The 23002-nt window shown below is 44.3% G+C and overlaps 1 protein-coding gene across 13 annotated transcripts in view; it reads right to left on the bottom strand.

The window, feature by feature from the left end:
- The window catches only part of TMEM131L (transmembrane 131 like), a 121059-nt gene that overhangs the window by 71716 nt on the left and 26341 nt on the right, over positions 1 to 23002 (bottom strand). For 8 of the 13 annotated variants that reach the window (XM_075930079.1, XM_075930083.1, XM_075930082.1 and 5 more), the window contains one exon: positions 21699 to 21779. The exons of 4 other annotated variants lie outside the window; for them this stretch is intronic. In XM_075930079.1, the coding sequence (XP_075786194.1) occupies positions 21699 to 21779 (81 nt within the window). Of the gene's footprint in view, positions 1 to 21157; positions 21661 to 21698; positions 21780 to 23002 lie in introns of those variants that run through there. One more of the 13 variants, XM_075930090.1, reaches the window with a different exon arrangement.

The raw sequence follows: 23002 nt of genomic DNA, 5'->3' as shown, positions 1-23002 counted from the left end.
AGCATCTCTTCCCCAAAGGCATACTGAAGAAATAATGGAATAATGTATGCCTCAGTTGTCAAGTTTACTCTTTTCTGCACTAGGAAAGATTGCAAAAAAATTCCCACCAGTTCTCAGATATTGTCAGCTGTGGGTTACAGATCCAGTGGAGAGAAGGATTCCGGGTATGGAACCATTTTCGTCAATGTTTAAACTTTTCAACCAATTTAAATATAGTAGTGAAAACAGGTACTGATCCCAGAGCCTTTTCTTCAACAGCTATTCACCCAGAGTTAAATATATTTTTAAAAAGTTCCTTACTATTGATGCAGTCTTTCACTAGGTCTACACTTCACCGCACCCTCCAAAGAACAGTGTTGATGGTGCTTGCTTAGGCAAGTAAAGACTTAGGTATGTACCCTGTACAGCTCTTTACACACCCAAGCAGCACCTCTCCTGTCCACGCTGCTATTTTCTGAATTGCTGTATCTTCAACTCAAAACCAAAACCTGACTATCAGTTTTCTTTTTCTTTAAGAGGAAGACTAGAAAGTGGCACCCGCGTTTGGGGGACGTAATGATTTTTTTCTTGGAACTCTGGAACCATGACCACTTTTCCCACAATTCTCTCTATGGCATAGGTTCCCAAAAGCTAGTGCAACTGAAAATGTGTCCAAGAATGGACATAGGACAAACCTGCAACTGAACAGATATGATTTGTGCAGACAAATCATTAATTGTTAATTGAAATGGTAGTATAGAACAACTATAAGAATGTTTTCAATGTTAATTGAAAAACTTCTTGTCAGGGTGGCTAAGCCTTAGGAGGTTGTAGAATCTCCATCACTGGAGAGTTTTAAGATCAGGTTAGACAAAGTGCAGGGGGACTGGATCTGATGACTTCTCAAGGTTCCTTCCAGTTCTATTATTCTATGAATTATCAAGATCAAATAAGGCCCAAGAGTATAATTAGAAAGAGAGGAGCAGAGAGAGAGAAACCTCTAAGGTTATGTCTACACTTTCCCCCTAGTTCGAACTAGGGAGGCAAATGAAGCACACCGAAGTTGCAAATCAAGCGCGGGATTTAAATATCCAGCGCTTGATTAGCATATTTGCGGCCGTTGCCCAATTAACTTGCCGCATGTAGACGCCGTAGTCCGATTTAAAACCCTTCCCTGGAATTAACTGGTACTCCTCATGCAATGGTACTCCATGCAATGAGGAGTACCAGTTAATTCCAGGGAAGAGTTTCCGATCGAACTACATGCAGCAAGTTAAATCGGGCAACCGGCATTTTAAAATGGCGACCGGCCATATTTAAATCCCGCGCTTGATTTGCAACTTCGGTGTGCTTCATTTGCCTCCCTAGTTCGAACTAGGGGGAAAGTGTAGACATACTCTAAGGGGGAAGCAGGCATCCATCTGCTAGCCTAATGTGGCATCTTGCAAAGTGTGCTGCCTGTCACAGGGCTATATCCAATACATTCTGGAAGGCTTGCCAAAGATCATCTGGCCCTCTGACTACTTGCCAATGCTGCTCATCCATGTGTGCACTAATGATACTGCGAGGTATGGCACTGAGCAGACCAGAACTGACTAAGGACTCAAAGTCTGAGGAAGAAGGTCTCACTAAGAGCACTTCGGTTTCTTTAACATGGGATGCTGCTCTAAGAATGTCTGCTGAGCAGAGACAGGGTCCACCATTGAGGAAGGAGTAGAGTATCTCCAGACACAGACTGAGGTGGGCTTTAAATCAGGTTCATCAGGGGCAGGAAGCAAAAGCCCAAAGGTAGTTCAGACTACGGAGACCTGAGTAAAGTGTCAGAATCTGGGGAAGAACAGGAAATACCAGCAAGTAATCACTACTGCAACATAACTGGCATCACATAGACTTGATGGGATAATTCACATTATTGGAATATTGGTACAGAATGGTATGGTTTTTTCAGGATGAACAGGGAGGAAGAAAGGGGAAGTGTTTTGTACATCACAGATGCATACTCTTGCACTGTCTACTATAGGCCAATTAACCAGAAAGAAGTGGATGAGGCTTTTTTCTTTAAACTACTAACAAAATCATCCAAAGCACAAGATTTGGAGGGGATGGAGGAGTCAACCACTCAGGCATCTGTTGGTAAAACAGTATAGTGATAGAAATGTAGCCGTGTTAGTCTGGGGTAGTTGAAGCAAAATGCAGGACAATGTAGCACTTTAAAGACTAACAAGATGGTTTATTAGATGATGAGCTTTCGTGGGCCAGACCCACTTCCTCAGATCAAATAGTGGAAGAAAGTAGTCACAACCATATATACCAAAGAATACAATTTAAAAAAATGAACAAATATGAAAAGGACAAATCACATTGCATCCCCCTTCTGTTCTGCAATGTGATTTGTCCTTTTCATATTTGTTCATTTTTTTAAATTGTATCCTTTGGTATATATGGTTGTGACTACTTTCTTCCACTATTTGATCTGAGGAAGTGGGTCTGGCCCACGAAAGCTCATCATCTAATAAACCATCTTGTTAGTCTTTAAAGTGCTACATTGTCCTGCGTAAAACAGTATAGCAGGGTACAACAAGATTATCCAACAAGTTCTTGGAATGCTTTAGAGATAGCTCTTTATTACAAAATTGGAGAGAGCAAATACGGGAGAGACTGAATAATGTTGAACTAGATGAGAGTTGAAGGTAGAAGCCGCTTGGGTGGAACTGCTCATGATTCTAAGGAATCGTAGGAAGGAAAAGAGCAAAATAAAAGCAATGGACTTCAAGAAAGCAGACATTAGCATACAGTTTCCAGCCAATGAGAGCTGTGAATACAGCACTGAGGAGCGGTAAACAGGGACATGCCAGCAGCAGCCATCCACTTCTGGAAGCTGTGTGGGGCCACAGCAGGCAGTCTATTTGAATGCTCAGTCGTACCATGGAACCTTGGTAGCTTGGAGATTGCAAGGGGCAGCCAAAGAGCCACATGAAGCTCCAGAGCTGCAGGCTGCCGACCCCTGTAAATTGCTGGGGGTCATGGTGGGCCAGATTTGGCCAGTGGGCCAGATTTTGCCTGTTCCTATTGTAATGTCTTTGAAACAAGGGCCCTTAGGCCCAGTTTACACTTACAAATTAGATCAACCTACCTATGTAACTCAAGGGTGTGAAAAACGTCATGCCCCGAGTGCTGTGGTCAGGTCAAACTAACCCATAGCATAGACACAGCCAGGTTGATGGAAAAATTCTACCAGAAATCTAGCTCCTGCTTAGAGATAGGTTAAATACATCCACAGAAAGAAACCCTGCACTGATGTAGGTGGCTCCTGTACTAGTGATGTGCAAAATTAATTAAAAATGCTAACCGTGCAACCTGTCAAAATGCTAACAGTTACATGATTACATGCTGCAGGCGTCTGCAGCATAAAGCTTATAAAGTGAGCCAGGAGAGCTGACTGCCACCCCATGTGTAACCGCTGAAAATTTCAGTGGTTACATGGCTACTTAATTACACACATTTTAACATCCCCCGTGTAGTGGAGACAAGCCCTTAGTCATCTCTATGGCTTAAATTGGACCCTTTGTCTAGAACACCCATCTAACAATATCTTCTTGCTGCCAGCAGGCCTTCATGTAAACTCACAAGGCTGGAGAACTAGCTTCATTTTTGTCTACACAGGATGAAGTAGTTTGTTTAATTTAATCTAAAATATTAAAGGGGGGGAGCAAGTGTTCATAAACTAGGAACTTTTCTGAGATCGAGCTGGGTTTTTTTTAGTTTCTTTATAATTACAAGTCTTAGATGTCTTTTTTTTCTATATCAGAAGTTTTATAATTGTTCATTTTCTTATCAATTTAAACAAATCCATTCAATTAATCCAATATTTGGTCTTATCTGGAGTTTTGCAATATTTAATTTTTTCCCCTAAATCTCAAGCTGCAGTAGCAATAGGATGATGTATGAATCTTAACTTCCACTTTAAAAAGTTTCCAGCCCTCGTTATTGCTGAGAAAACCTTCAAATATTGACCCTAAAGGCTCAGAAACCAGAAGGCAAATAAAAGGATCTCCAAATGTATTTACAAATATCTTTTTTTTTTTAAATTGCATCATTTGAGGGTGAAATTTTCAGCGGTTACACAGTTAATCAATTACACACATTTTAACACCCCTAGTAAATATCTATTGAAATAGTCAATTTGGTTACATGTAAGTAAACAAACAAACAAACAAACACACAAATTTTTAAAAATGCTCAGCACTCCCAACTCTCACCGGCTTCACTAGGAGCTACCAACTGCTCTGTACCACTGAAAAATCTTCCTGTTTAAGAGCTTTGAAAATGCTGGCTTAGCTCTGGAGAATGTTAGTATTCTTATGTCTCTTAAAAACAATTATAAAAAAGCAAAGTACTTACTGTACACAAAACTCACTTTTACAATGGCAGTATTAATTTTTCTTCAGATAAAATTGTTTGCAAGACATCATACACATAGGTCTTAATAATACACTGAATTTCAATAGTACTTCTTTATCCAAAGTTCACAACAAAGCACTTTATAAAAGTTAACCAAACTGCACAAAATCCTTGTGAAATAGATAGGAAAATATATTCTTAAGAAACAGAAACATTGTTCAAGTCTCTGACCACACTATACTTAACGCTGATCCACATATGCTTTTGTAAACAACACTATAACACATTTCAACACTATTTGGCCCTATTTATGCTACCCAGGAAAACTCTGTTTCAGACAAGAGCTTTTATTAAACCCAGTTCTGACTAACATGATTTGAGCTCCAGGGTAAAAAGAGCCAAAGAATAGTGACAAAATAAACATTGATTTTTATCCTGGCCGCCTTTGTTAAATTCTCTTGAACACTACAATAAATAGAAGTTAACAGAAAAAAGGTGAAAATTAAAAAATAAAGAGACTACCGGAGGCAAATGGTGATGAAAAGGTGACAATGCTGAAACATCTGGTCTTTACAATAAGGTTTTACACATTTTCTTAGAGACAGGAGTAGGACTGATCATCAGTTTTTCACCAGCGCCATTTATTTAAAACATTTTCCAGGTAAAATACAGAACAGCTCATTCTGAGCAATTCAGCAGGTCTGCTTCAAATATTTCACTTTCAGGCATAAATGAATTTTAATATTCATCTTGCATACAACAATAAGATCCTCACTTGAAAGAATGGGGGAGGTTATTGACAGGAAACACAATAAGCCTGCAAAACTCAGAGTAATAGGAAGTTACATTCTTGTTAAACATCATTACACCCAAACCATTTCCTTTTTCTATCTACAGCTGCAACTAAAAATTTCCATCTTCACAGAAGCCATTTTAAGCTAACCCAGAACACAAGGATTAAAAAATTCTGTAGCAGGTGATAAACCTAATCTAATTAATTATTAACATTTACAATCTTCCTGCAGATGTTGCTTTTTGCTGTTGCTTTAAGATAACCCAGGCTTTTCCATTACTTTTTAAAATGAAAGTGTACAGACTCAGGAAATACCCATATGCAGATTTGCATGAAAGACCTTCATTGATCATCATAAGAGGGCTTTAAAATGTATCTGGTAAATATTAAAGTCTTCACAAAATTCCCTACCCCTTTCTCTTCTCTCTGATTCCCTGACAACTAACATAAAAAGGAACACTAACTAAAAAGGAAACTAAACAAATGTCAGAACATCTAGAGCCAAGTCTTACAGACTCAAACTCTGACTGTAGCTCATTCCCTTGTGACTAGATGTTGCATTTGAAACAGCTGGCTCCTGTCAGGGGCCCACAGAACACTGGGTGATTTCATGTACTATATGAACTGCAATACCCAGCCACAACCGTTTTACTCAAAAGTGGTGAGTTTCGGCCTGGACTTGGCATTTCCTGCCTTGTGTATGTTTCACTCAGACTTTAATAACCACTGTGTTAATTATATTTATGCTTTCGCTAATAAGGAATGCTAAGTGTATCTGTACATCTCAAGTGCAGTTTTTTGTTCACACAATTATGTAAAACACAAAATAAAAACAGTAATGCAAAACTACTGAGCTATATTTACACTGTATCAGGATGAACAGAGTGTAATGTTATGTAAACTATAAAAAATCCTATCTGAAGAAGTGGTATTGCCCATGAAAGCTCATTATACTATCATATATTTGTATTTGTCTCTAGGGTACCCCAGACTACTCATTTTTATAGAAAAGCAAACACTGAATTATGGTATGCAGATGGACCCAAGCAAAGAAGTATTTCACTCTCCTAAAAGACAGTGGAAACGCGGGTTTTGGTCAAATCTACACTGGTATTTTACAACTTTCTGGCTCAGGGGCATGAAAAAACACCCCCTTCCTCAAGCACAACAAGTGTCAGTGTGAACCAGTGTCAGTGTGAATCAAGCTACTCCCCTCGCAGACATAGTTCACATAAGGTGTGTCTAGACTACAGGTTTTTTTTTTTTTTTTTTTAAAGTAGTCTTTTTTCAAAAAAAAAAAAAAAAAACCTTCACCTGCGTCTAGACTATTGCCACATTCTTTTGAAATTAAATCGATACCGCCTTTTTTTGAAAGTGCTCTTTCGGAAAAAACGCGTTATTGAACACAAACAGTGCTTTTCCAAAAGAAAGCATCCAGGCTGCCTGGGTGCTCTCTTTCGAAAAAGTGGCTCTCTCTTTCGAAAATATTAGTTGCTGTATAGACGCTCTCTTTTGAAAGAGGCTTGTAGTCTAGATGTACCCTTAGAGTGCTGGCAGAGCGCTAAGTGCGCAATGGCCAGTCTTTCAGTTTAAAGCACTGCTGCGGCTGCTGTTTGTCTACACTTAGCAGTTTAAAGTGCAGGCGCAGCGGCACTTTAAACTGAACTTGTGGCAATGGCAGGAGCACTGGGAGAGAGGTCTCCCAGCACTCTCTGTAAATCACCTCTGCAACGGGGATTAGTTAATTGCGCTGTAGCCTGGTTCACACTGGCACTTTACAGTGCTGTAACTTGCTGCTCTTGGGGGAGGAGGGAGTACTTTTTCATACCCAAGCCAGAAAGTTACAGCACAGTGAAGTGCCAGTATAGACTTGGCCAGTGTCCCTATTGAAAGCTTAAACAAACATACAGCTGTCTTTTTCCAAAAACCATTTCACAAAATATATGCTAGAGAAAAAAAAATCTCCACCACAAATCCAATTTTCTCAATGCTATGGAAACTACATTTTTATTAGAAAAACTTTATAGCTGCTATAACTTTCCTTGCTTATTAAAACTCATTCTCTTCTCCAGTAGAGGAAATTACATAGAATACTTCGAGGCATGTGCAAACTAATCAGAATTTAGAGCACACCGATAAGGTTTCTAATATCACCGCATCTTTCATATCATCAAACAGTATTTCAGTAACTGCAGAATTTCAAATAATTAAATCTTTAGAGAAAGAACAGTGATACACTTTTGCCTATTTTTTACTTTACCTGCAGCACTGCTGTGGAATGAAACTGACTTTGGTTACATAATCCTATTCAAATTCAGTAACAACAGGAGCCAGGAAAAAGTGCTGTTATGCATGAACATAATGATACACTTCCTGTGCAAGTGTCAGTGTGGGACCTTAAGGACAGCTGAAGAAAGGGAAAGAAAAAAAAAAGGAAGATAAAATCATAAATACTAAAAAACAGTAGTCTTGTTCCTTGAGCCATGGTCCAAAACATTCTTTCCCCCTTGCCAACATATTACTACCATATTTTTTCAAATGTGATTAAGTCTTCTTTGCTCTCTCTCAAGCAAGGTTTAAAAGCACAAGTAGCTTAACCAAGCTTCTTTTTATTTTGGTACAATAGCCCACTGGATTATCATCATTTTTAAATAGCTTTAGTTATACCTTCATGCTATAGCATTTTATAGTAAATAGTTCAATACTGACTACAATCATATTACATTGCTTTGATCCATTACAGCTTGCCTGGGTTCCATCCCTGAGGCTCAGGGCTCTGCACACAAAAGCTATTAGGCTGGGTCACCTAGGCTCTGGTGTGTGAGGGGAATGTGAGGAGTGTCTTATTTATTTATTTATGTATTGCTTCTCACTTGTGTGCAGCCCCTGACTGATTTTTATGTGGGTCACCCGCCCCCGACCCAAAAAAGGTTCCCCATCCTTGCATTACAGAATACTATATTACAGGCAGTCCCCGGGTTACGTACAAGATAGGGACTGTAGGTTTGTTCTTAAGTTGAATCTGTATGTAAGTCGGAACTGGCGTCCAGATTCAGCCGCTGCTGAAACTGATCAGTTTCAACAGTGGCTGAATCTGGACGCCAGTTCTGACTTACATACAGATTCAACTTAAGAACCCCAGGCATCCCCAAGTCAGCTGCTGCTGAAACTGATCAGCGGCTGATTCCAGGAAGCCCGGGGCAGGGGCTTCCTGTAGTCAGCCACTGGTCATTTTCAGCAGCTGCTGACTAGGGGACACATGGGGCAGAGCAGCTGGGGTGCTGCTGGGTTGGTCCAGTGGCACCCAGAGCGGTGCTACGGGACCAACCGGCAGCGCCCCAGCTGCTGTACCACAGGCGTCCAGAGCAAAGTCGCGGAGCACGGGGGCAGCGGGACAGCCCAGACGCGCCGTGGCTATCCTGCTGCCCTCGGGCTCCGTGGCTTTGCTCTGCTTTGCTCCCCGTCCCCCTGGTCTGCTGACCAGGGGGACGGGGAGCAAAGCCGCGGAGCACGGGGGCAGCGGGACAGCCCAGACGCGCCGTGGCTATCCTGCTGCCCTCGGGCTCCGCGGCTTTGCTCTGCTCTGCTCCCCGTCCCCCAGGTCTGCAGACCAGGGGAGGGGGAGCAGAGTAGAGCAGAGCGGCGGAACGCGCGGCCAGCTGACAGCCCAGACGCGTCTGGGCTGTCAGCTGGCCGCGTGCTCCGCTCTGCTTCCCCCCCCCCCCCATGGTTTGCAGACCAGGGGGAGGGGGAGCAGAGCGGAGCAGAGCAGAGCGGCAGAACGCGCGGCCAGCTGACAGCCCAGACGCGTCTGGGCTGTCAGCTGGCCGCGTGCTCCGCTCTGCTCCCCCTCCCCCTGGTCTGCAGACCAGGGGGAGGGGGAGCAGAGCGGAGCGGAGCAGAGCAGAGCGGCAGAACGCGCGGCCAGCTGACAGCCCAGAAGCGTCTGGGGTGTCAGCTGGCTGCGCGTTCCGCCGCTCTGCTCTGCTCCGCTCTGCTCCCCCTCCCCCTGGTCTGCAGAGGGGGGGGGGAGCAGAGCGGAGCGCGCGGCCAGCTGACAGCCCAGACGCATCTGGGCTGTCAGCTGGCGGCGCGTTCCGCCGCCGCTTTGCTTCCTCTCCCTGGTCTGCTCGAGACCAGGGAGAGGAAGTGCCCCGTTCGTAACTGCGGATCCGACATAAGTCGGATCCGCGTAACTCGGGGACTGCCTGTATTTCTTTATACATATTAACTGTTTCTCAGATGTGTGCATTTTCATCTACTATATACTCCAACAAACAAATGTCTACCTTCAAATCAAGTTTTTATTCTTTATATACACCAGACAACTCTCTCCTATTATACTTCCCAAGTACATCCCTTTCCTTTTCTAGTCAGAGAAAGAGGAAATCCTGAATGCTGCATGCTACAGTCATTTCCACATCCTGACCCAAAAAGTCAACCACTTTTAACTCCAAGACACTACAGAGATAAGGGAGAAATTTTTTAGATACATTTTTTATAACATGTTGCTTACAAGTCTGCTTCATATCACTCAGCGCTTCTATTCATAAGAGGAAGAAGCCTTTTTCTAATATATTCTTGACCTACTCTACTGTATTTATTATACTTTATGAAATTCCACTCTTAAAGAATATAAATGTACACTATGAAAAAAAAACTTAAAACAGAGGAAGTCAGAAATATTTAGCAACATTTTTTAAATAATTGCATGATCAAGATTAGTAAAGTTATAAAGGTCAGTGCAGAAATTCGCCAAATCCTAACAAAAATATCTGGGGTCTGTTGAAATCAGTGTAGAGAATATACTATGGGTAATCGTTCACAGAGCCAATTCTTCTAAGGCACTGAATATTGCGATTCACTGCTATTAAATAAAGCAGAACCATATGAAACAAACTCTGTTCCATAGACTTGTTAAAAAAATGTCTTCCATTATTTTGATTCAAAAGCTCAGGCAAGAAGAAGTAGGAAACACAGGAACTGACAGACTAGATTAGACCCAGGCTCGATCTAGTCCAGTATCCTGGCTCTGACAATAACCAGCACTAGATAGCAGAGAGAGACGCAACCATCATAATACAGTTTTTGTTATTCTTTAGGATATATGAACACCATTATGATGTATGAATGCCAGACATAAGGACGTTCCAACACTTCCCCCCACTACAGTTAATGCTGCGTAAGCACCTATTCCAACATGAGATTATTCCAGTTGTTTGTAAACATTTGTCATTGTATTGCAGTACATTCTACTCAAAATTTAGGAAGATACCATATTTACTGCACCATAGTCATTCATGGAGAAATACTGGAATAAATTTAACCACTGAAGGTGGCTATTAAGAACGTAAGAACAACCATACTGGGTCAGATCAAAGGTCCATGAATCATCAAGTGGACTCTCGAGGTCCCTTCCAGTCCTAGTATTCTATGGTTCTGAGTGATCCATCCTGTTGCCCTTCCCATCTTCTGGCATTAAGAGGTCAGGAACACGATCCCTGCCGAACCTGGCTAATCATCACTGATAGACCCCCATCCTCCATGAATTTATCATGGAGTTCTATTTTGAACCCCTTTTAGTCTTGGCCTTCACTAGTTCCTCTGACAAAGAGTTCCACAGATTGACTGTGCATAGTGAAGAAGTACTTTCTTTTGTCTGTTAAGCCTGTTGCCTATTAATTTCACTTGATAACCTCTAGTTCTTGCGTTATGTGATGGAGAAAAGAAAAAGACAGTTACCCAGTCTCATAACTGGTGTGCTTTGAGATGTGTTGTTCCTGTCCACTCCAATCAGGTGTCCACATGCCATGTACGTGAGCGTCGGAAACTTTTCCCCTAACAGCTCCCATAGGGTCAGAAGGGGAGAGAACTCTGGTAGGTCGCAACAAGTGCATATGCACCACACTATCCACGAAGATAAACGCTGCGTAGAAACCAGGTTGCCTTTCATATGTTCCGCCAATGCCATGAACCGCTGTGTGGACTTTCTAAACAGCCTAGTGCAATCTATGTAAAAGGCTACTGCCCTTCTCACATCCAGCATGTGTAGCACTCTCTGCCTAGCACTAGAATGTGGCTTGGGATAGAAAACTGGAAGGAAAATCTCTTGGATCAGATGGAATTGGTAGACCACTTTTGGTAGAAAAGACGGATGCAGCCTGAGTTGCACTTTATCTCTGTGGAAGATGGTGTACGGTGGTTCTGAGGATAGGGACCTCAGCTCAGACACTCTCCTTGCTGAGGTGATGGCCACCAGGAAGGCTACCTTCCTAGAGCAATGAACACTCAGCATTGGGGTCAAAGGGTGGTCACATGAGTTTATTGAGCACTAGGTTCATGTTGCAAGCAGGTACAAGTAGAAGATGGTATGGATTTAAACTGTCTAACCCCTTCCTAAAATGTATGACCATGGGGTGGCCAAACAGGGAACACTGGGAGCAACCCGGGTGAAAGGTGGATACCGCTGCTAAGTGAACTATGACCGAAGAGGGTGCGAGGCCCTGAGATCATAAGTGCAACCGGTACTCTAGCACTACTGGAACAGGCACCTGCCCAGGGGAAACATCCCACTCTGTACACCAGCGGAAGAACCTTTTTCACCTTTTCTGCCCAGATGATTTTCTGCTGCCCAAGAGGACCTCCTGTACCTGGGTCAAGCACTGAAGTGCTAGTGAATTGAACCATCCAGTTTCCATGCTGTTAGATGGAGTAAGTGCAGAGCCAAATGTCCGAGATGCCCCCGATGCTGCATCAGGAAGTCCACGTATAGGGGAAGGACAGTTGGGGCTTCCACCAACAAGTTGAGCAGTGTGGAGAACCAATGTTGGCACAGCGACACCAGCACTAACAAAATTAGGGCCTGTTTCTGTGGGCTTTTCATAGGACTTGATGTACCAGAGGAATTGGGGGAAATGCATACAGGGTGAGTGTTCCCATCCCCAGTGGAGAGCGAATGCTTCTCCCATGGAACCCTGATAGTGATTCTGGAATGAGCAAAAGTCCAGGCACTTTTTATTCTCTCAGGTGGCAAACAGATCTAGATGGGGAATCCCTTATCTGTAGAAGGCTGATCGTATCACATCTTCCCTGACTGACCACTTGTGGACCAAAAAGGTCCTACTGAGGGCATCCGCCAGCATATTCTGTAGACCCAGTAGATACTGGGCTTCCAAGTGGATTTTGTGCTTTATGCAATAATGCCAGTGTCTGTGCCTCACTGCAGAGCGGGGACTGTCGCACGGCCCCCTGCTTGTTTATATACAACATCACAGTTGTACTGTCCATACACACCGACACACTCCAGCCCTGCATCTGGGCTTGGAACACCTGGCAAGCCAGTCTGACTGCTCTTAGTTTTCACATTGATGTGAAGACTCATGTCCATGGGCAACCATAGTCCTTGGGTCCTCAGGTCACCTAGGTGGGCCTTCCACCCCAGATCTGAGGCACTGGTCATCATTGTTAGGGTGGGGCTTAAGGGAGCGAATTGCACACCTTCTGAAGGTTTAATGGGTCCATCCACCACCTGAGAGACTATCACCCCATCGGGGATGGCCACTACCATCTCCAGACTGTGGCATGTGGGTAGATAAACTGAGGCAAGCCAGCCCTGAAAGAGTCTTGGCAACACGATGCCATGTGGCTTAGAAGTCTGAGAAATGTCCTTGCCATTGTGACTGGGTACTGGGAGAAGGTACCTAAACAAGTCCCGAATGTCTGGGACCTCGACTCTGGCAACAATGCTTTCCCTTGGGTTGAGTCTAGTGTTGCCCCAATAAATTCTATTCTCTGCACCAGACTTAGCACCAACTTCTCCTTGTTGCGGAGGATGTCCAGAGTTCTGAACTGCTAGGGACTAGACACTTGCTAAGGTAAGAGCTACAGAGTTCCAATGTTGCCAGGGACAGTAAGAAGGAACTGAGGGAGAGTAGGGTCAACTGTGGTACACATGTGCCGACCCTACGGGAGTTGCGAACGGAAACATTTCTGACACACGTGCATATAGCGTGCATACGCCTGATTGGAATAGACGTGAACAAGCATTCGAAGAACACTTCCTTATTTACTTTTTCCACACTCACCATCATAGATCTCTATCAGACTCCCCCCTACTTAGTCATCTCTTTTCCAAAGATGAACAGTCTCAGTCCTATTAATCTCGCCCCGTATAAATCAGTTTTTAATTATGTCAAATGTAGGTCTTTCTAGTTTGTGTGTTCTCACAATGATAAATTAAAAATACAGATTTGCTAGGAATGTAATTTTCAAAGGGACTATTTAATGCTATCAGCATTAGGACATTTGAAAGGGAAAATTTGTAATTTGATAGTCCAATCTATTTGTTTCAAGACATGGCCAACTGCATACAATATCAATAGGATAAAAATGTGACACGTCTTCTCAATTCCCCATTCCTCATGATCTATTTTCTTGGCTCATCAACCCATACTGGCCCAATATCACGTTGCGTCACCCATCTTGTGTCTCTAAGGGTATGTCTACACTACACTTAATGTAGGCAATCGAAGTTGCAAATGAAGCCTGGGATTTAAGTATCCCGGGCTTCATTTGCATCTTGCTGGGCGCCGCCATTTTTAAAGTCCCGGTAGTTCGGACTCCGTGCCCGTGGCCACACGCAGCACGGAATAGGTAGTTCGGATTAGGCTCTCTGGAACGAGGTGTTCCGGTAGTTCGGATTAGAGAGCCTAATCCGAACTACCTACTCCATGCCGCATGTAGCTGTGGGCACGGAGTCCGAACTACAGTAAACTTCCGATAATCCGGCACCTTTAGGACCCAGGGGGTGCCGGATTATCAAATATGCTGGACTATCAGAAGGGGGGGCTATGAGGGGTCTGAAGTGGGGTGGGAGGGGATGCCACCCCAGACCCCTCATAGCCCCCCCTTACGATAGTCCGGCTCTGCCCCAGGCGTCAATGATTCAGCTGCTGCTGGTCAGTTTCAGCAGCAGCTGAATCGGGGATTCCTGCAATAGAGCAGCTGGGGTGCTGCCCGGTTGGTCCCGCAGCGCCAAGAGGCGGCGCTACGGCACCAACCCAGCAGCACTCCAGCTGCTCTTGGGGACGCCTGGGACAGAGCAGCTGGGGTACTGCCCAGTTGGTCCCGTAGCGCTGCCCCTCGGGGCTGCGGGACCAACCCGGCAGCACCCCAGCTGCTTTTGGGGACGCCTGGGGCAGAGACCAACCCCGCAGCACCCCAGCTGCTCTGCCCCAGGCGTCCGGATTCAGCCTGCTGGGGAAACTGATGCTGCTGGTCAGTTTCAGCAGCGGCTGAATCCCGACGCCTGGGGCAAAGCAGCTGGGGTGCTGCCGGGTTGGTCCCGCAGCGCCGCCCCTAGGCACTGCGGGCCCAACCCAGCAGCACTCCAGCTGCTCTGCCCCAGGGGTCCCCAAGTCATCCGCTGCTGAAACAGATCAGCGGCTGATTCCAGGAAGCCCGGGGAAGAGCTGCTCTGCCCCAGGCTTCCTGGAATCAGCCGCTGATCTGTTTCAGCAGCGGCTGAATCGGGGATCCCTGGGGCAGAGCAGCTGGGGTCCTGCCGAGTTGGTCCCGCAGCGCAGTCCTTTGGCGCTGCCGGACCAACCTGGCAGCACTCCAGCTGCTCTGCCCCAGGAGTCTCCAAGAGCAGCTGGGGTGCTGCCGGGTTGGTCCCGCAGCCCCGAGGGGCAGCGCTACAAGACCAACCCGGCAGTGCCCCAGCTGCTCTGCTCCCGGCTTCCCCAATTCAGCTGCTGGTCAGTTTCAGCAGCAGCTGAATGGGGGAAGCCTGTCCGGCTGCCCCAGCACTTCCGGGTTCCTGATGGTGCCGGACCATCAGGAGTCCCGGAGCGTTGGATGCCGGACTAATGGAGTTTTACTGTACCGGGGCTTTAAAAATGGCGGCGCCCGGCAAGATGCAAATGAAGCCCGGGATATTTAAATCCCGGGCTTCATTTGCAACTTCGGTTGCCTACATTAACCACCCTAGGGTGGTAGTGTAGACATACGCTAACATCCTGAGACCAAGAGGGCTAAAACAACACTGCACACAAAATCTGTGTCATTTTGTGGGGTGGGGACATGTGCACATCTCCTCAAAAGCAAACTCAATGCCACCAATCCAGCACTCATTACCAACAGAACATCAAACCAAAGCAAAGTCCTAACAAAGAGTTAATAATGATGGAAGGGATGACAGTAGCAAAACAGAGATGGGGCTACTGTGCAAATTGCTGTTGGCTTTGGGTAGGCAGTGTGGCTGCTATCACTTAAACAGGCAATTTCATTGGGGCTCTCTCGAATCTCACGGGAGCCCCAAATCAGGAGGGCACAAAGGTGGCTTAAAGCTATGTCAGGACTGTCCCAGCCTCCCCCTCCTTAGAGAGGGAGGACTGTGCTCCACCTCTCAGAGAGGCACAGTATGGCATATCAACCTTACACTGTGCTCATACTCTGGAAAATCATCACTATGAAGAACCGTGTTCACTTTCTCACAGTAACATCCATATTAAATTTGCCCAGTCTACAAGTAAAATGAAAGGGCTTTTTCTAAATTTACGTGTAACCTTATTACACAATCAGAAGTACATGCTCTAGTCTTTCTAGTTCATGAACTGTCACCCATAATAATGACCATAGTATATTAACATTTCCACTGATGATATCAGAACAAAAAAGCAAACTCCCAGACCCCAATCTCGTGCAAAACATTTTATTTTTGTCAGAAAAGGAATCAAGTCAGACTGAGGATGAACACAGATTAGATCATCATCCTCTAATCGCAGCTGTGAATCTGCATAATCAGCCACACAGTCTGGGTCACTTTCAGAAAGTCACATTCATTGCCACAAGAGCTACAAGCGCCTTTTTTATTTTAATGGCACCTTAAATGCTGCAGAAACCTCTCTAGTAGGCTAGAAAGGAATACCTGGGGGCAGCAGTCTCACACCTCGTGCACAACAGGCACACAGTGCAGAGTATTTGGTCCTGCCATGAGGACAGGGGACTGGACTCGATGACCTCTGGAGGTCCCTTCCAGTCCTAGTGTTGTATGATTCTATGAACGCAAACGACAGATTCACCTAGACAGAAATCAAACAAAAGCTGTTGAGGAAAAGCAGCTAACAAAGAATGCAAATCCTGGGTCAAGAAGTGGTCAAGTACAAGTCTGTTTCTCCTCCAGTTGCCAAGAATTAGATTTGCCAAAAAGTGATGCACAATGCATCTCTCTCCAACAGTAGGTAAGTGGGAAAATAAAAAAAGGTATATTTTCTAGATTTAATGCAAGGAACCACAAAATGCACTCCAAAATATCACATATAATACTTTCTTTCACAAAGTGCCATACAATTTCTGTTACAGTGCCAAAACAAAAACCAAGAGCGGTTTTAAATGTAATAGAAAAGACTGTACAATAAAACTCCAGAATGCAGCTCATGATGTTACTGATCAGACTCAATTTACCAGAAATGTATGTAAGCAAACATTATTTTAATCAGATAATAAAAGTTTTAAAACAGAACTAAACTTGTCAGGTATGATTCGCCACTGCCTTGTATCTTATATAGTAATTGCAACAGTATCAAATGAGTGCAAAGTGGATGTAAAACACTATAACCTGTAAAGTAGAGAAATTTAAATACAGGCAGTCCCCAGGTTACGTACAAGATAGGGACTGTAGGTTTGTTCTTAAGTTGAATCTGTATGTAAGTCGGAACTGGCCTCCAGATTCAGCCACTGCTGAAACTGACCACCAGTTCCAACTTACATACAGATTCAACTTAAGAACCCCAGGAGTCCCCAAGTCAGCTGCTGCTGAAACTGATCAGCAGCTGATCCCAGGAAGCCCGGGGCAGAGCAACTCTGCCTCGGGCTTCCTGTAGTCAGCGCTGGTCAGTTTCAGCAGCGGCTGACTTGGAGACGCCTGGGGCAGAGCAGCTGGGGTGCTGCTGGGTTGCTCCAGTAGCGCCGCTCCTCGGCGCTACTGGACCAACCCAGAATCACCCCAGCTGCTCTGCCACAGGCGTCCGGAGAAAAGCCTGGTCTGCTGGGGGGGGGAGGGGAGGGGGAGTACTAGCTGCGCCGCCCCCCCTCCCCCCAGCAGACCAGGGAGACGCTGGCGGCAGACCGAGACGCACCGCGGTCCCGCCGCCCAGGTCCTCTGCGGCTTTGCTCCCCGTCTCCCTGGTCTGCTGGTCTGCTGGAGACCAGCAGACCAGGGAGACGGGGAGCAAAGCTTCTGAGGACACTGGCAGCAGGACAGCCGCAGTGCGTCTGGGCTGTCCCACTGCCAGCGTGCTCCGCGGCTTTGCTCCCAGTCTCTCTGGTCTGCTAGTCTCCAGCAGACCAGGGAGATGGGGAGCAAAGCCTCTGAGGACGCCGGCAGCGGGACAGACCGGGCTGGATCTGGGAACTGCTGAGGGCGTCCGATCAGGGCTAACTGCTCAAAATCAGGGCTCCTTACAGCCCGACTGGAGGCCTTTCCCAAATAGGCCACAAACCAGTTATACTGAGTGCTTCAGCTGCCAATCTGGCCAACAGGAAGCCTCACAAGCAAAACTCCTCAGACACTCCAGCTCTCCCTGTGCCACAATCAGCCCCAGGCCTAACACACAGGTGAGAGGTTATAGAACCCAATCTCACCTACCCCAAACGGGTTCTCCCGGTCCCAAAAGACCAACCACAGTTCCCGGTCGATTTACACTTAGGATCTTATCCACAAGATCACGCTGGGCCAATCCTTTAGAATCTAAAATCTAAAGGTTTATTAATAAAAGGAAGAAAAGGTGGAGAGTAAGGTTGTTAAAGAAAATACATTACATGCACCAATCACCAATTTCTTGATGCAGGCTCTCAGTAGAGATGTTACAAACTGCTATCTTAAAAGTCTCTGGTGTACGTCCCATGTCAGGATGGGTCGACAATTCTTCCCGGCTCGCTGTCCCTCGCAAGGCTGCATCAATCAGTGGCAGAATTGAAGACAAGATGGAGTCCACCTCATGGCATTTTATATCTATTCCTGGGGTCTCCCATGCTGGAGCGGGTCACACGATCAAGTGACCTGTCTGTTTCATAGCTGCAGTCATGGTATTGGCTGGTTTGCAGATGCATTCCTCAGGTGTGTATTGGGCACTTGAAAGCCATTGTTCCTGGAGCTTCACCAGTTAGCATAGTCATTGACTGAACAATTGCTCTTTACAACAGGCAGTCCAGAGCCCATTGCTCTATCTCAGGCAGAGAGCATTCCCAGTATAAGCACAGAGTCCACATACAAATATCACACAAGTACATGAATAGCATACATAGAATCAATAGAATATAAGCTTTCATTTGACACCTCACATGGCCCCCTTTGTATAGACTTTGGGGCAAACACCCCCCACGTAGGCACAGCAGTGATCTGGCTGCTCCCCTTAAAATCCAGTAACATGACAGCTTCTCTCCATTCTTTCCTTGTTTTCCCTGTCTGGCCTATTAACTTCTGCTTTATGTCCTTTTCCCATTCAAAATTCTAGATGGATTCTTAACCCAACCTCACCAACATTCTAATTTCAGCTGCTTCAAATATGGCATTAAGCCATATCGGTTACATGGTATATTTTCTCCCAAACCACACAAACAGAAAACTCAAATTTTTGGGGAGAAGGGTGTTTTAAACATACATACTGCTATGTGTTTACATGAAAGAAGGCATGTTGAAGAAGTGTACCTTATAGTCAGAACAGAGGATGGTGAGGTTTGTGATAACTCCCGTGAAAACTAAGGACCTTAGTCCACAGTTTCAGTCAGACCCCAAGAAAGTTCCATCTCCTGTGCAAACTTTACCAGTATGGCAGAAAGTTCCATAGTGCTTGAGGAGCAGAGTTGTCAATCACAGTCTTCATCCATGTGCTGTATGGAATCTGCTAGATACCCTCAGCCAGGCCACTGAGCAACCTGAAGAAAAGAGGTGAGATCTTGAACTTGATATGTATTCTGAGAGAAACTTGTGTAGAGGATGGAGGACAGTCTAGATGTGCTTGTAGTAACTTGTGCTGCTGAAGAATAGTGCTGCAGAGCTCTGTATTGGTGTTTAAAGGCTGTTGAATTCATGCCCAGATACATTGTATTGATGTAGTCCAATGGTACCAGGTCCATCATCAACCACAATGGGAACAGAGATACTAGAAAGAAGCAAAATGCAGGACAATGTAGCACTTTAAAGACTAACAAGATAGTTTATTAGATGATGAGCTTTCGTGGGCCAGACCCACTTCCTCAGATCAAATAGTGGAAGAAAGTAGTCACAACCATATATACCAAAAGGATACAATTAAAAAAAATGAACAAATATGAAAAGGAGGCAGAGTCTTTCACTGTAGTCAGTGCAGTATGTTGATCTTAATGGATTGTTCACTTTCAGTCCTTTGGGTACGATGTCCATCTTCTTGCACTTGGATAGAAAGATGATGTCTGTCTGTATCTGTGCGAGTTTCTTCGTATGGTTGATGGATTTCCATTCCAAACGGCTTGCAGATGCTTCTGTGTGAGAGCTTGGTGTCAGCAAGGAATCCATAAGCATTCTCACACAGACCAACTGTAGGTGTATGCCTTAAACCAAACATGACTGCACTGCAGCTGCAAAATGTAAGTGTTTTCCTCTGTCCATCAATATCATCTCTGCCTTGCTCAGGTTTATCTCAACCAGCTGTTTTCCATCTATGTACCAACCTGGTTCAAGCACCGAGCATTCTTTCAGGTAGTGGTGAGGTCAAATATTGTGAAGGACAGATAGAGCTCTGTATGTCATCTGGATATTGGTTGGCACTTGACTCCATGTCATCTGACCAGTTCACCTAGTGTCTGTATGCAAACATGGAACAGAGATAGAGAAAGAACTGATCTTTCTGGGAGGGTTCTACAAATGAGTGATGGAGATTCCTATCACTACCTTTTGGAGGCATCCCTCTAGAAAGAACTTTAAACTTTTTATACATTCCCATGGACCTGCTACCTTTCTCAGGTAGAAAAGCCATATCTCATCAACAGCACTGAACGCTCCAGAAAGTTCGCAAAGGATGACGTTATCTGTCCACAATGCATTCACATTATCTGTTCACAATGCATTCATCCATCAATGCCACTAATGCTGTATCCATGTTTAAACCCTCCTGCTTCGGCCTCTCCTTTCCCATCATCGGTACTTGAATTTCCAACCCTCTTTCTTCATCTGGTGCAGAGCATTAGAAAACCAAGATGATCATGTGGACAAAATGAAGAAGAGGCCATTAGGAGCCAGTGTGTCGATGGTGATATTCACCAGTTCCTTGACTCATTGTTTTTATTGATGGAGCACTGCTGTCTGTTAGCATGCTCTGGAGCTCAATGGAGACTAGGTGAACTCCAGATGAAATCAAGATTCACAAGGCTTGCTGCCTGGGACTTAGGAGACTTCTGACCAACGCCTTAACAGCCTTATCTGTCCAAGATAGTGGCTGCATTGTGATGCCCACAACATCATCTAATCTGAGACCAGGTCCAGGGTGTGGCCTGGCTATGAAGGCTAGGCCAAAGGTGACTAGCCAGCATCCTAGGGAACCAAACAAAGAATAACTTGGGTGCAGGGAGGGAAGGAGCTTGTATCTGAAGCCTAAACCTGACTCTCTAATCTGAGTGTTTCACCACCAGCACTGGCAAGGGATCAGCTAACTCCTGAGGACCCTTTTTTTTTCCATTGTCTGTAAAGAAGCTTTAAATGGAGGTTAGCTTTGGCTCTCGTTTCTACTGTTAAATGAATGAATCTGAACATACTCATCTTACCTGGAGCAGCTCTTTTTGGATTTGCTATTTGAGGAGAAGATTAATACAGCTGTCTGGGCCTGTGATATTGCAAGTAATCGGGGGGGGGAGGGGTTAGGTTTGCAAAGACAAGGTCCATGGAATCATCCAAGAAAGAGTCTATGATGTAAGATATATAGAAACATGCATGCTGAGATCACATACTATTTGTTGTTGGATGGATCTTGCATCGAGCAGCATCAATTTTAGTTCAGTTAGGTACCTTCCTCAGGCCCATACCTGTGTAACAGACAAATAAAATATGTCTGGCATTCATTTTCTTATGTCTGCTCTACTGTTTCCTTGAAGAGTTACTTCCAGTGTGAACTGAGATAGGTAAAGCAGCAGACTGTATCACACGATGCTCTAAATGGAGAAAAGGTTGTCTGGTTTGCCACATGTCATGGGTAACACAGGTCTGTGGGACACCCATTGCTACTATGCCTTGGATGAATCCGAGAATGGGCAAATATGGAGCAGAGTGTTCTTGATACAGAGTTGGAAGCCCAGTGGCATAGCAACAAGGGAAATAATAGCAGCAATGACTGTAATACCAGGTAGGGCCAAGTCCAAGAAAAGGGCTTAAAGGTCTCAACGGCATCAGACATTCATTTTCTTGAAATAAGTTGTCTGGTTTGTCATAATGCCCATGTTGTACTTTCCCGCTATATGGGAAAGGAAAGAAAGGGAGATATATAGTACTTACTATTTAGGACTCTTCAGCTTTAAGTCCATCTTCCCTTCCCAAAACAGCTGCTTTCTTCCTCTCCAGGAAAGACTAAAGATTCTGTATGTATATATTCCATTAGTAACATGCATTCAGTGTTAATTGTTTTGATAATCGACTGTTGAATACACACACCTTGAACAATCTGAACAGCAAAAAAATTAAAAATGCAAATACATAAGTAGTGTGGCTCAAAGAACTAGGAGGTAGTTTATCTTGACACTTGGATGCCCTTCCAAGAAGTGCTGTGGGACAACGAAACTGTCATTAACTATCAACTAGAGACTCCTTTCTTTCTGAAGCAAAATGCAGGACAATGTAGCACTTTAAAAACTAACAAGATGGTTTATTAGATGATGAGCTTTCGTGGGCCAGACCCACTTTTTGATCTGAGGAAGTGGGTCTGGCCCACGAAAGCTCATCATCTAATAAACCATCTTGTTAGTCTTTAAAGTGCTACATTGTCCTGCATTTTGCTTCAGCTACCCCAGACTAACACGGCTACATTTCTATCACTCTCCTTTCTTTCTGTTTGTTCTGACTCTGGCATCCAGGAATGCCATCCTTCACATTTTCTCCTTGAATAAAACCTTACAGTAACTTTATCTTGTGTGGATTTACTCTAGTATAAGCAGCAATAACATTGCTTCCTAAACTGCAACCTCCATCCCAAGATTTTTGGATAAAACGCTTATTTTGTGTATTATGATAAATAGAATAATTATGCTGTTGGATGCTGTTATATGCCCACAGAATGTATGTAATGGGCTCATATAAACCAACTCCTTATATATTTAATCAAATATTCCATCCGAGCATGTACAATAGACTCTCACTTTGCTAATCCATGGTATATACCCCGAAACACAATATAGTGCAACTTTTGCAAACCCATTTTGATTTCAATGTAACACACACTTTTACATTCAGTGTTTTACAAAACAGTCTTTTATGTATTTTTCCATAATAAAAATGAGATGAAAATTTAACAGATTTATTCAAAGAACAGAAGATCTTCATTACTGAGCCTACCAATATTTTTTGTAAGATTCAATCTAGAAATTAAAATACAAGTAAATATATGTTCCCATTAACAGCACTTTAAAATTTTTATCCTATACAAAATACGAAAACATAACATGGCCGAATCTTTAGAAAAATATTAATATTTGATTTATGTTTATAAATGTTTATTGACTTTTTTATTTTTAAATAAAGACACAGCTCTTACCATACCCAGGGAAGCTTATTTATTTCTTTTGAGTAGGAATGTTAGTGTACAG

Source organism: Pelodiscus sinensis, chromosome 5, assembly GCF_049634645.1.
Source record: "Pelodiscus sinensis isolate JC-2024 chromosome 5, ASM4963464v1, whole genome shotgun sequence".
Classification (NCBI taxonomy): domain Eukaryota; kingdom Metazoa; phylum Chordata; order Testudines; family Trionychidae; genus Pelodiscus; species Pelodiscus sinensis.
The sequence above is the reverse complement of the archived record's forward strand: the minus strand, read 5'-3'. Positions and strand labels throughout refer to the sequence as shown.